Source organism: Notechis scutatus, chromosome 1, assembly GCF_049901735.1.
Source record: "Notechis scutatus isolate UNSWTSFEM ecotype Mainland chromosome 1, rNotScu1.2, whole genome shotgun sequence".
In the NCBI taxonomy this organism is placed as follows: domain Eukaryota; kingdom Metazoa; phylum Chordata; class Lepidosauria; order Squamata; family Elapidae; genus Notechis; species Notechis scutatus.
Window position 1 is genome coordinate 73176812 of NC_142009.1, and position 12901 is coordinate 73189712.

Consider the following 12901-nt stretch of genomic DNA (forward strand, 5'->3'; position numbering starts at 1 on the left):
ACAGCTGGTGCTACCACATTCCTTTCAATGCATGCTCCCCAACACGTGCCTGCTTAGTCACTTGTAATCCCAGTGAATGTAAATACAAACATCAATTCTCTTGCTAATTATCCCAGTGCTGGGATAAGCATTCCAAAGGGGAGCAGAGTGAGGGAAAGGGGCTATTTGTCTATTGATCTGCACTTCCTGCCATTTAGGTCACTCAGCTGTTTGAGTTCTATCCTGATGCTATAAAGCAAATGAAAATTGAAGTAAAATCATAAGCACAATCACGTGATTTTCTCTCAGTGATTGTTTAGTTTAATGACCAAATAGTCTATTCCAGGGGTCTCCAACCTTAGCAACTTTAAGACTTGTGGACTTCAACTCCCAGAATTCCTCAACCAGCAAGTCTTAAAGTTGCTAAGGTTGGAGACCCCTGGTCTATTCCAATTGTGTAGCTCTTCTTATGATAGACTTCCATTCTATTTCTTGCTTGAGGTCATGTACATCATCCTCTCTTAAAGATGCTGGGCAGGGCACCAATTTGCAAGCAAATTTATTTCTAAGCATGTGCAGTTTTTCATACCTGACAACAAATGATTCATAAGCATATCCACACCACACCTTTCTTTGCAACAAAACATGAAAATGGACCCCTACTGTGAATAGTAAGGATTGCTGGTTTTTGGACATTAGTTGAAAATGTTAATTGATTGCTGGTTTTTGGACTTAGTTGAAAAAATGGCTGGTACAAAGACAGTCCATTTAATAATTAACAGTTTCTTTAATTGTGAATGATAGCAATGTTCTTCTTTCATATAGGGGATTAAAACATGTTTTCAGGAGCCTCCAAATGACCAGGAGAAAGAGTTAAGAATAACCATAACAAATGATGAAGCCAATGTGGAATGTAAAGAAGACACAGAATGTAAAAATCTGGAAAATCAGAACTCCATTCCAGAAACTGAAGAGAGAGAGATATCAAAGTAAGATTCATTTATTTTCTTAAAATTCTATGAAAGGAGCAAGGTTTTTTTAAAGCAAACTTTAACAAGATGTAATTTTTTAAAAAATGTGGAAGGGTAGATATCACATTTCTTATCATCATTCTGCCTTACTTAGAAATTTTTGTTGGATATAATTTGTCTGGATATCCAGTTTATTTGCATCAGTGTTGCAAATGAATTTTTATTCTGTTTTTTGATTAACAGAAATTATGTAGGTATTAAGGAGATTGTTGAAGCATTTGCTGAAGTAGTTCTGCTCATTCTTCTACTCCTCACTCATTGTGTTTGATAGTCAGTATTTGACAGAATGAATGAATCACTTGGAAATGAACAGTATCTGTGATTTTGCTGTCATTTACTAGAATAGGAACTCTAGATAAATTTATCTTTCAGGCATTTAGATTTAGAGGAGGAAAGGCCTCCCAGAACTAATGTGTAGGTGTTTTTCTGTTCAAATTTTATAATGTATTACTAATAAGTCAAGTGAGTTAATTTCTTAGTTAACTGCACTAACTGCCTTATTGAGAATTGCTATTACCTTTTCATAAGTACATGTTTCCAGTGATTTTGTTGGTGGAGTTTTGAAACTAGATTGTGACAAAAACCTGCTAAGAAAGTAGGGAGGTTAAGTAAAAGGAGCCTTTTAGAAAATGTAGGGAAGCACTGTAGCTATGGAGTAAACTTGAAAATCGTTTTGGAAAAACTAAATTGCCTTGCAGAATTCATTAGCACATGCCACCTTTGAATGTAAATGTTTTAACAATGTATCTGTAATCCACATTAATGTTGAATACAGTGAAACCTCAACTTACTGAAGTTTGATAGACTTTACATGGAAGTTTATGTGATTAACAAAATGACATTGTTTAAATGACATACTCTACATGACATAATTTCCATCATTAGCATCACACAAATTTCATCATGTGTGTCATTTCCTGTAACGTTCTCACATAGATGCGAATAAATGTACAATAGGTACAAATGATATGATTTGTATAATCTCTAATGTCAGTGTGAAAATGACATTATATAATTTGTTTAATGGACATTTGTGAATAATGAATACTACTTCCCACATTAAAATGAAGTTTCACTGTATATTGGTACTATACAAATAGAAATGTCTCTTACTAACCCAAAACCTGATGTGACACCCTTATATTTTTAACTGATAAAAATATGATATTGAATTTTAGCTTTTTTTAAAAGTTATTTTACAGCCCTCAAGGTTTCAGAAAATTCTGGACATTACATGTAGAAATGTTGATTCTGGGTTCAGTTTCACTATCATACAAAGATCATATTACCTATGCATGTACAGTAAATATGTTAGTCATGTGATTGAAATATGCAGTGTCATTCTTTTGTTTTAGGATATTGGGGCAAAAGAACAGCTCCAGAATGTTTATTTTTATGTGTTTGTGTGCAGTGTGTGCATGTATGTGTAGGTGTGTGGGAGAGAGACAGAGATATAGTAGAGCAATTTACATTGTCAATGTAGTGTTTATATGATGTTTTAGATGAGAAGATACTGCCTCATAGATCACGTTTACACCTCATGTTAACACAGAAAGCATTAGTGATTTGCTTTCAGTGTGCAGTTTTCACTCTTTTGTTCTACTTCAGTTCCATAGCTTGCATATATTGTTTGGGCTGTTCAGTGCACTAGGTAACAAAATCTACTGATGCCATTAAACTTAAACCATTTTTTTGTATCTGTGGATGGAACACTGCAAATACAGGTTATAGGAAGATAGTCACAGTTTCCTGTGTGGATGTTTTTTCATCAAAGCTTCATTCTTGTGCTGGTTAATGATCACAATAAAGTCTTTCATCATCAAAATTTATTCAGGTATAGTGTTTGGTAATTAAAAAAAAAAACAAGTTGAGAACTTCTTACTAACTTGTTACAACATAAAATACAATTGTAAAATTATTGCCATTAGGTTTCTTGCCTTTCAGACTTTTTTACTTAATACTTTCAGAGTATGAAATTTTATATCGTTGTTGCAGCTTTATGAAAATATGTAGGGGAATTCAAAATCAGGCTTAGGCTGAACTACAATAAAAGCTAGCTTCTGAAACTACACAGCTATGAACATTCATTACTGAACCAAAGGTGCTTTTTCAAGAGAGAAGTGGGCTTTCTGGTCCAGTTGCCCCTTAAAAAAGCACCTTTGGGACAACCATGACCTCGATGACCAAGAATCTCCATAGACATTCATTACTGAATTTTGCATAATTCTGCTTGATACAGCATATTATATTACAGCATATAACTACGGCTGTTCAAATTTTATGATTAAATAAAGATATTTAATCTGATGGGATATAAAAGGATCCATTTTAAAGTTATATGATTATCATAGAACAGAATGTTTCAAGGTTAAATATACATGGGTATCTTCCTATCTATCTATCTATCTATCTATCTATCTATCTATCTATCTATCTATCTATCTATCTATCTATCTATGTATCATTTGCAGATTTAGACTTTTTAAATCAGTTTACTAATAATCTGGGTCCATTTCTAACATTCTGCAACTCTGATTCATTAATCCCAAGGTCTTTCCTTGTCTATGTATCAGCAAGTATGTTAATGCACTGTCTGGAACTGTTACCTTTTGATTTATCAATTAGGAAGTTTAGGAAAAGGTGCATAATTTTCTATAAGAAAGAGAGGTTTAGTGATTTAATGTAACATCTCTTAGAAGATATGATAGTTTACTAAAACTAACATTGAAATATATCTGTAATTTCAGATACCTGTAGAAAATTTGTTGGGAATTCATAAAAACAGTATAAATTTTACTATGTGATCTTGTAGTAATTGCTTCATTCTGGAAATTAATAATAGTATGTTTGCATTGAGGGGATGCATTGAAGTGAAGTTTGTGTTACTTTGTTACAATTAAAATTGTTGAAATTGCAAAACGTTCTTTACTATTAGTTTTTGAATATTGCCAGCATCTGGAGATTGACTTATTCTATTCTTTTACTTTGCATGGGCTTCATTTGAAAGGACAGGAAACGTTTAATGTTGTGTGACCAATATTTATTTAAGTCTGTTTTAAGGATTGGTTGTATAATACTAGGTTCCTACAATGATATGCTTGGGAATATTCCTCCCTATTCTTTCTCTCATTTCTAGAAAATAATTACACACTCCCCATTTTAGATTTTAATCCTCATGTTTGTACCAATGCTAAGTCTAGTTAATACTAGAGCTCACAGATTATGATTTATCATAGTTCAAAGTCAACAAAATAAGGTTACATTCATTCTTAACTTGATTAATGAATTAACCTTCCCCTCTCCCCAACACACAGACAAATTAGTGCTAAACCTCTCGGCAATAACCAGGAGGGAAAATGAATAGCCAAGGAACAAGTTTTTCTGAGTATTTATTAGATGAAATAAAATATGTATTTTAAGTAAGTGAACACAAATTTCAATAAATACTCTTGTTTCCAAATGTGAGTCTTATATATTGGCAATTGCTACATTTTGGCCTCTCTTTCTCCTGCCCTTCCAATGAAGTGGGGAGGAACTGTTTTTCCCCCAAGGTAACACAGAGGCCTATACTAGGCATTGCTTCTGCGGTGGCTGTTAACTTCATTATAAGTTTTACAATGAATTATAATTGCTATTAGACAGCCCATGTCCAATTGGATCAGTATTTAAGAGATATTTCTTTACCTAAGAACAGAGAAACAGAATGATCAAGGTTGGACAAAAAGGCTGAGGGACTGGAACAACTTCTGATTTCCTCCTAGCTTCCCATTTGAGTTTCTTTTCGAGAAGTTGGCAGGGAGCAACTGAAAACCCTCCCTCCCTCCTTTTCTCCAGAGAATAGGAAGGCAGTGATGGCAGATTTTGACCAACAATAGCAGAAATACTACATTGTACAAGCCAGGCATTCTGCTTCAATCTCTCTCTATTGAGGTCCTATTATTGAAAGGTATTGGTGTATTGAGTAACTCTCACAGTAATTATTGTTTGTCACATAGTCTTCATTTGATCTTCTCTTTTCCCCTCATTTCTTGTCTCCTCATTCTGTACTTTTCTTTGTGATCCTGGAGAAGTGCAGCCCTTTCATCTTCTGTTTCTTCATTTCTCTTCCTCTCACTGCATTCTAGTTACATTCAATTTCATCTCTTGACCATGATGTTCCCCGTCTCTTTCCACATGGCATAGTTACGCTGAAAATAATTTAATTTTGTTAACCAAAATGTTGCATGTTGCTTTTCTAACCTCAGAACAACTTAGAATCCGTGCTGATATTTCCATGGAGTTGTAGAAAGTTGTCAGAGACAGTTTAAAAATAGGATCATGTGATCTCCTAGGGGTTACAGCAGGACTGGGAAATTAGGTAATTTCCAGTGGCCAGAGAAGGAGCTGGTCTACACTCAGTTTCGGAGTAGAAAGCAGTTGAAAAGTGAAAGGGGATGGCTAATATATTTGACTGACACCAGAGTTTTAGTACTATATAGATTATGAGTCACCCAGAGTTGTTTAAAATGGGCAACCATATAAATCTTTTTTTTTTTTGTTCAGGTTGTTTAATCAACTACACTTGTTGTGTGAACATAATCTGAGTTTAGTAAGCAGAGGATGTGTGGATTCCCATTCTGAATCATACCTGGCAAGATGCCAGAGTTATGTTTTGTTGGATTTTGTTTTAATTATAATAAAATACATTGCACATTAAATTATAACTTCTCGTTCTCCCTTTCTCCTTCTCTTCTCCTAGGAGATGAATTTATATCCTTATTAATGTAAGAATATAGCATTGCCTTTCCAATTGGTATATTGGGTGTTCCTTTTTTCTTCTATTATCAATGGCATCATATTTTCCTAAAGTCCACATTATCTCTCTTTATTATTATTATACTACAAATCCATACATGCTTCTGAAATGCATTGTAGTACAATTGTGGTTTTGGCCTTAATGAAATCAATAACACTTTGCCTTTTATATAATGACTGTACTTTGTCTCTGAAATACAGTAAAAGACTTAGGATTGTACTGTGATAATTTTCTGTTTGCACTTGTCTTTGGAGAAAGGAACAATATAAATTTAAAGCAAAGTCTCTTTACTTTGCACTTAGAAAAATGTTCTTCATGTTTGTATGGAGTCAAGTCTTGAATTATATTACTTTTTTGTTTTAAATTTTTATAAAGGGTTTTCATGATAGATTTTTAGTTAAATATTTGGAGTCAGAAGAAGAAAAGATCAGCTAACGACAGTATTTTCTGTCTAGCAAGCTGCTGAGTTTATAAAATTATAAGGCTCCATTTGTTAAAATATATTTTGGAAGACAGGTTTATTTGATAATTTCTTAAAAGGTTTTTATGGTTTGAGAATTGACAGAATTTAAACTAAAGACAAAGACAGTTTTTTTAAAGGAAGCAAGGGGGTGGGGATTATTGTACTTTTCATAAGGATATTTAAATGTATTTAAAAGCATTTTTCCTTTGCAAGTGTATGATTTAAAGTCAGCATATCTATAATGAATAACAAATTATTAAAATCAGAATATTTCTAAAATGCAAACTAGTGTTTATTTGCGAAAACATTCAATTTACTTTTTATATTTTGTGACAAAAGTATCTGAGCAGCATAATGTACAGAATAGTCTTCTGATGAGTTATGCTAATTAGGGTCACACTGACTTCTACCAGATATTGTTATTGATTATGCTTTGTATGAACTGATGAAACTTTATGGGATACATTTTAAAAAGCCCAAGAAGGGTAGTCATTTACTAAAATACCCAAAATTCAAATATGTCACTGAATTTACCTCATTATTTTGCAGAACAGCTAAATGCTTCTTTCTTTACTCTTGCACGTGCAAGAGACAAGCTAAATAGTTGATTTTTTATAATGTTGGAATGTTGACTTACTGAGCTTTTGTTGAACTTTGCTGACAGGCATACTCTTAGGAGGAATTTGGTGGCAATTGATATTTTTCCTTTTTCAAATAACAGAGTTAACATGTTGGCATATGTGGGAGACCCAAATTCTTATCCACTCGCAGCCATTGAAATTTATGAGTGGCTAGTGACTCTTTTTCAGACCAAGAGAAAAAATTACTGTTATAGGAAAAAGAAGGTCCTATGCTATTTTAAGATACAAGTGCATGGTGGATAAAAATTATAAACACTATTGTTATAGGAATCCTTCTAGAATTGATGAAGAATTCCTTTGCACACTTCATTAATACCAATCTTATACAATTATGGTCAAGAAATATGTGTCTTCATTTCCAAACAACATTCTAATATAGTTCCTTTTGTTGCTGCTTACTGGATTCTTTCATTTTCCTATTCTGAAGGTTAAAGTGCCTATTTTCCTTAATATTTTCCTTATTTGCTTCAAATGATTTATATATGAGACCTGTTTACATTCTCATCTTTCTTTGCCATCTTATTGCTACACTGAACTCTGATTCTGATGCTGTAAAGCTCTAAGTCTGTGGTTCACTGCTTTCCAAGTTTACGTTTATCAAAGTTGAAATACAAGAACGTGAGCTTTTACTTGGATGCAGACATGGCAAAATAAGTTTCCTCAAAGCCATACTGGACTTTTCTTCTAAGGACTTCAATCTCAAGGTGTTCAATACTTTGCTTCTTATCTATAATTCAAGATTTTCAATTTGAGGATAGTTTGCTTTGGTCCTCATATTACAGCAATCTATTGAAAAACATGCAACATGTGTGTATTCTTAACCATTCAGCTTTTCTTTGAAACGAACATTCTTGATTTCAGTTACATCTTAGTATCTTCCATCTATAATTGCTAATCACTCTTTATCACTCAGTAATAAAAAATGATCTGTGCTTTTACTTTATTAGAAATTGATATATGTTCTCAGGAGATGATGTTGCCTGATGGGACTGTTGGAATTGCTTTTACAATCCATGATTTTGCAAGCTTTTATTTGCAACAAGGAATCTTAGAAATTAATCTTAACAAGAAAAAGACCATGTAATGTATATTATATTATTTTTTTAATCTATCTACAGAGGGCTGGAGACATATCTTGCAGATTCTAGTTTGGCTTTTCTTCTGGATTCAGCATTTGGAACCAAAGATTTCCATTATAATTTAATGTGGCACACATAAACTAAAGAGTACTACTTAATACATTCTGCAGTCTGTGAATTTGTTTTCATTAACAGAGCTGAGCTCTTAATAACAAAACAACAATTTCTTAGTTTCTCATCCATTTGTCTTTACTTTCATTGCTAGAAACATTTTAATCATTTGTTGTTTTAAATAGTTGGACATAACACAAGAAAAAGAAAAGTACTCAAGTTGGCCAGAATAAAATAAAAATAAAATTCTCTTTTGGCTCAGTATTTTTTATTAGGCCATCACTAGGGCAACATGGTGAACAAAAAAAGGAAGGTGTGAGGATAAATAGTGACATAAATACAAGCCCATGGATCTATGTAACTGAATTTTGTGGGAGTGACCTTTTAAGTACAGTAGCTCTATCAGTTGCTAAGGTTTATGTTATATTCCTAATTTTTCTAAAAGCTGATAGATAAACAAGAAACAATGTTTTAAAATGTAAAATTTAGTAGTAACCTAAATCTGATCCATTGTTTCCAATTTATTGCAAATCAGCTGGGCATCTACCAGGAAGTAGCTCCAACTCCACTAATTGGGTATTCTCATTTCATACTACCATAATACTAAACTATTGTCATGCTAAAAGGATAGAATTATCAATTAACACAATCTCATTCATCAGCATATAGCTTTAGATATTTTAAAATATACTGGTGATATAAATCAGTATAAAGGAAAGAAGGGAAGGGAAGATAAATTCTATATGTTATTTTTAGATATCTTTAATATTTTTTATGAGCCACAGTGGCGCAGTGGTTAGAGTGCAGTATTGCAGGCTACTTCTGCTGACTGCCGGCTGCCTGCAATTTGGCAGTTCGAATCTCATCAGGCTCAAGGTTGACTCAGCCTTCCATCCTTCCCAGGTGGGTAAAATGAGGACCCAAATTATTGGGGGCAGTATGCTGACTCTGTAAACCACTTAGAGAGAGCTGTAAAACACTGTAAAGCAGTATATAAGTCTAAGTGCTGTTGCTATTAAGAAAAGTATTTGTGATTTCCGGTGTCCAGTACTGAAAAACACTTAAACAGTTCTGCACACTCAGTGGCAATTTTCTATTTAGTTTTTAAAAATATTTGAACTTTTTATGCTTCCTCCTTTGCCTACATCAGCAAATCAATTTTGCAATGCTGTACTTTTTTATATTGTAGTATGAGAAAAAAGGATTTCCTGTTTAAAAGCATTTTAAATAAAAGGTATTTAAGTGATCCCCAAATATTTTCAATATTGTTAAAAGAGTCTTCAATAGTACTAAAAATATTAAGGTACAGTTTGATCTCTTTTGGAAAGTTATATTACTTAGAAAGAAATATGTACTAAAATGAACTTTTCTAACATAACTGGTGGGAGAGAACTATTAAATTGCATTAAATTAAAAAGGGTTTTTTTTGACAAATTAATTACAGTTTACATTATTCATTTCTATTGAGAAAGATTTCTATTATAATTGTAATCTGTTCAACCATGCTTATTTGGGATTTTCTTTAACTTAATGCTCATTTATTAAAAATAATTGTTTTTAATGCCATGAGTTAAATACATTACTAGAGAAAAATATAGAAAAAGAATGTAAAGCAGAAGTAACTAGAAGTAACTAGTTCTCGGTTTGTCATAACTATTACCCAGATTAAGAATCAGGCTAATTTTTTTTTTGTATACAGGTAGTCTTTGATGTACTATTGGTACCAGAATTTCTGCTACACCCAATTTCATGATCTTTTTTGTCATGTTGTTAAGCAGATCACTGTAGTTAAGTGAATCATGCAACATTAAGCAAATCTGGCTTCCCCTCTTGGCTTTGGTTGTCAGAAACTGGCTGGGAAGGTTGCAAATGGTGACCACATGATCTTGCGACATTGCAGCCTTTGTGAAAATATGCCAGTTGTTGAGTGTCCAAATTTTGATCATGTGACTGGGGGTGCTGCAATGGTCATAATGTGAGGACTGGTTATAAGTAATTTTTTTTCCGTACTGCTGTCACTTTGGTCACGAAATGAATGGTTGTTAAGTCAAGAACTATCTGTACTGGATAAAATAATGTGACTTCAGCAGAAGCAGGCAAAGTTCACTGCCATCTAGTGTATTCATTTCTGGTCTACCCAATCTATCCAGACCTTAATTTTGAGTTGTTTTCTTTGAGAAAATAAAGCCCTTGTCCAACATTTAATAGGGATGGAAATCTGTAATGAAATATTTCTTAAAAGTCTGAAAACACAATAAAAAAAAGCAGTACTGCATTTTAAAGTTTATATTATTTTGAAACTCCCAATAATATTCCTACTGTTTAGAAATATTTTTTCTTTGAGCCTCATAATACTCTGATATACACTCTTGAGGCTTAAGTTACTGCTTCAATTTTGACAAACACTAGTTCAAAACATTTCTGAAAAATGTGCTGATTTTAAACTAAGATATTAATCACAAATAAATAAATAAAATAGAATAAAATAATCAGATAAGCTTTCTAAATAATCTATTACCGATTGAGCCATCATAACAAACTGAAATTATATATATATATTTATATTTGCAGGGGTCTTCAAACTTGACAGCTTTAAGACTTGTGGACTTCAACTCCAAGAATTCCTCCTCCAGTCATGTTAGCTCACGAATTCTGGGAGTTGAAGTCCACAAGTCTTAAAGCTGTCAAGTTTGAAGACCCTTGCTCTAAAGACCAGTCATATGTAAACACACTAAACTGATACAATTTCAAGAGAAAGGAAAACATACTTCAGCTAAGAATAATTTATCCCCGTAGCACTGTAACACACATCTTTAGCTTCCAGATAGTAATGAAACATTTTCATTAAATCAAATCATCTTTTAAAATCTTCCGTAAAATGCCTCTTTTTATCACTATTCTGATTGTTTGCTGTTTTCTTGTCAGTTGCCAACTCTAATTAAAAATCACTCATCTTTAAAGGATTTCATATATATATATATATGTATACATATACACATATACAAATGTGTGTGTATATAGCTATATCTTTCTATCTATAATATATATGGAATCTACTATTCCTCACTTTCTATGCATTCCCAATATAATCAGTCAGTATACACCATTTGGCACTGAACATTTTTTCAATATTTTTATTAACTGGCATTTTTTAAACCTTTCAAGCGATGTCACCATTAAGGAAGAAGATGAAGATGAAGAAGGAGAAGAAGAGGAGGAGGAAGATGATGATGAGGAGGAGGAGGAAGATGACAAAAATGAAGAGGAAGAGTTTGAGTGTTATCCACCAGGCATGAAAGTCCAAGTGCGGTATGGACGAGGGAAAAATCAAAAAATGTATGAAGCTAGTATTAAAGATTCTGATATTGAAGGTGGAGAAGTCCTTTACTTGGTGCACTACTGCGGATGGAATGTGAGGTAATTGAGATTTAGCTAGTGATTACTTCCTTTAAAATACTCTAATCTAAAATACACTTATGTGTTCTAAAACAAATAGAATATTACTGATTTGTGAAGATCATCATACTACTTAAAATTACTTTTATTCTAAGAGCAAAGTAGCTTCGTAAGTTACCTGAAAATTTAAAAAAATCTGGTTGAGTCAATCTCCTGCCTCAGTTTTATCTTAATATTGAGCAGTGAAATAGCCATGCGAACATCTTATTCTGCTGTCATGTTAAGTTTAACAAAATATAATTAGTTCTTATTTTTCAAAACCTAAAGTCAAACACTTTAACTTGTGGTAGAAGTGAGATCTCTCTGAGTACCTAGAATCTTTATCTCTATTTTCACCTGGTCAAATTTAGTTTCTTGTTGCGATATATTTCTTAGGAAGATCCGTCTTTATATAGTCTTGTATTTCTATGTCTGAGCATCTTCTCTTTATTCTGGCTTATTGCCATAACTTTAGTGCTTTTGGGGAAACAGTAAATTTGATATTTTTGCCAAAATATTCTTGTCATCTTTTATACCATTAACTAAGTATTTCAATCTATGCAGATCCTGTATTGCTCAATTCTTCATATCTTTCAGACATTTCTTTTATTGAAATATTCTTTGTAAAGACTTTGTAACTGGCCTTTTATTTCTGGATATTACTAAATCAGCTCCTTATCATCTTTGCTTACCATCTGCATTACTTTTATCAGTAATTTTGTCTAGGAAGACTTAAGAAAGGCCATGCTAAACTCTGTGGGTGTTGGCCAAACATGAGTCATAACTGAAAAACCTTGACATGCTTACATCTTAACTTTTATAACTAAATTGTGCTTGATGAAGTCACCACTAATCAGACAAATAAAAAGCTGGTATTGGAGATCCTGAATGTTAGAATTCTTATTTTTGTTTGCTTTTTTAACTTGTGCCTCACTTAAGTTCCTTTTTAACTTCATGGGATAAGTATTTCAGAGAAGTAAAAGAATGGATTTTATGTTATAGAATATGTACTTTCAGGATTCAAGTGTGAATGGAAGCCTTCACACTTGAGTGTATATTTTCAGAATGATTCTAACGGATGCTGTTTAGATACCAGTGTTTATAAAGGCTTTTATTATATTAGCTTCTCTTGAGTATGATCCTGAGATGTTGTATACAGTAGGATATACATACTTTAAAGGCAAAACAATGTGGTTATAGCAGGATCCAATCTGACTTGTTCATGGGGACCAGAGAGTTAGTCTTCCAAGCTTTCGGACTCGTGCTGGAGTATGTGGTTGCAATTCAGATTTCCCATTGAGGTTGTGTTTCTACCTAGCAAAACTTCTATTTGTACCACAAACCTTAAATATATACCCTGGACTTTT

The 12901-nt window shown here is 32.8% G+C and overlaps 1 protein-coding gene across 6 annotated transcripts in view; it reads left to right on the forward strand.

Annotated features, from left to right (window-relative positions):
• The window catches only part of ARID4B (AT-rich interaction domain 4B), a 91675-nt gene that overhangs the window by 58235 nt on the left and 20539 nt on the right, over positions 1-12901 (forward strand). For 3 of the 6 annotated variants that reach the window (XR_015749976.1, XM_087967680.1, XM_087967683.1), the window contains exons 16-17: positions 805-968; positions 11265-11516. Coding sequence is in view for 5 of the 6 variants with exons in the window: in XM_087967680.1 (XP_087823806.1) it covers positions 805-968; positions 11265-11516 (416 nt within the window). In the remaining variant the exon portion in view is untranslated. The remainder of the gene's footprint in view (positions 1-804; positions 969-11264; positions 11517-12901) is intronic. The other 3 variants (XM_087967682.1, XM_087967687.1, XM_087967689.1) reach the window with 3 other exon arrangements.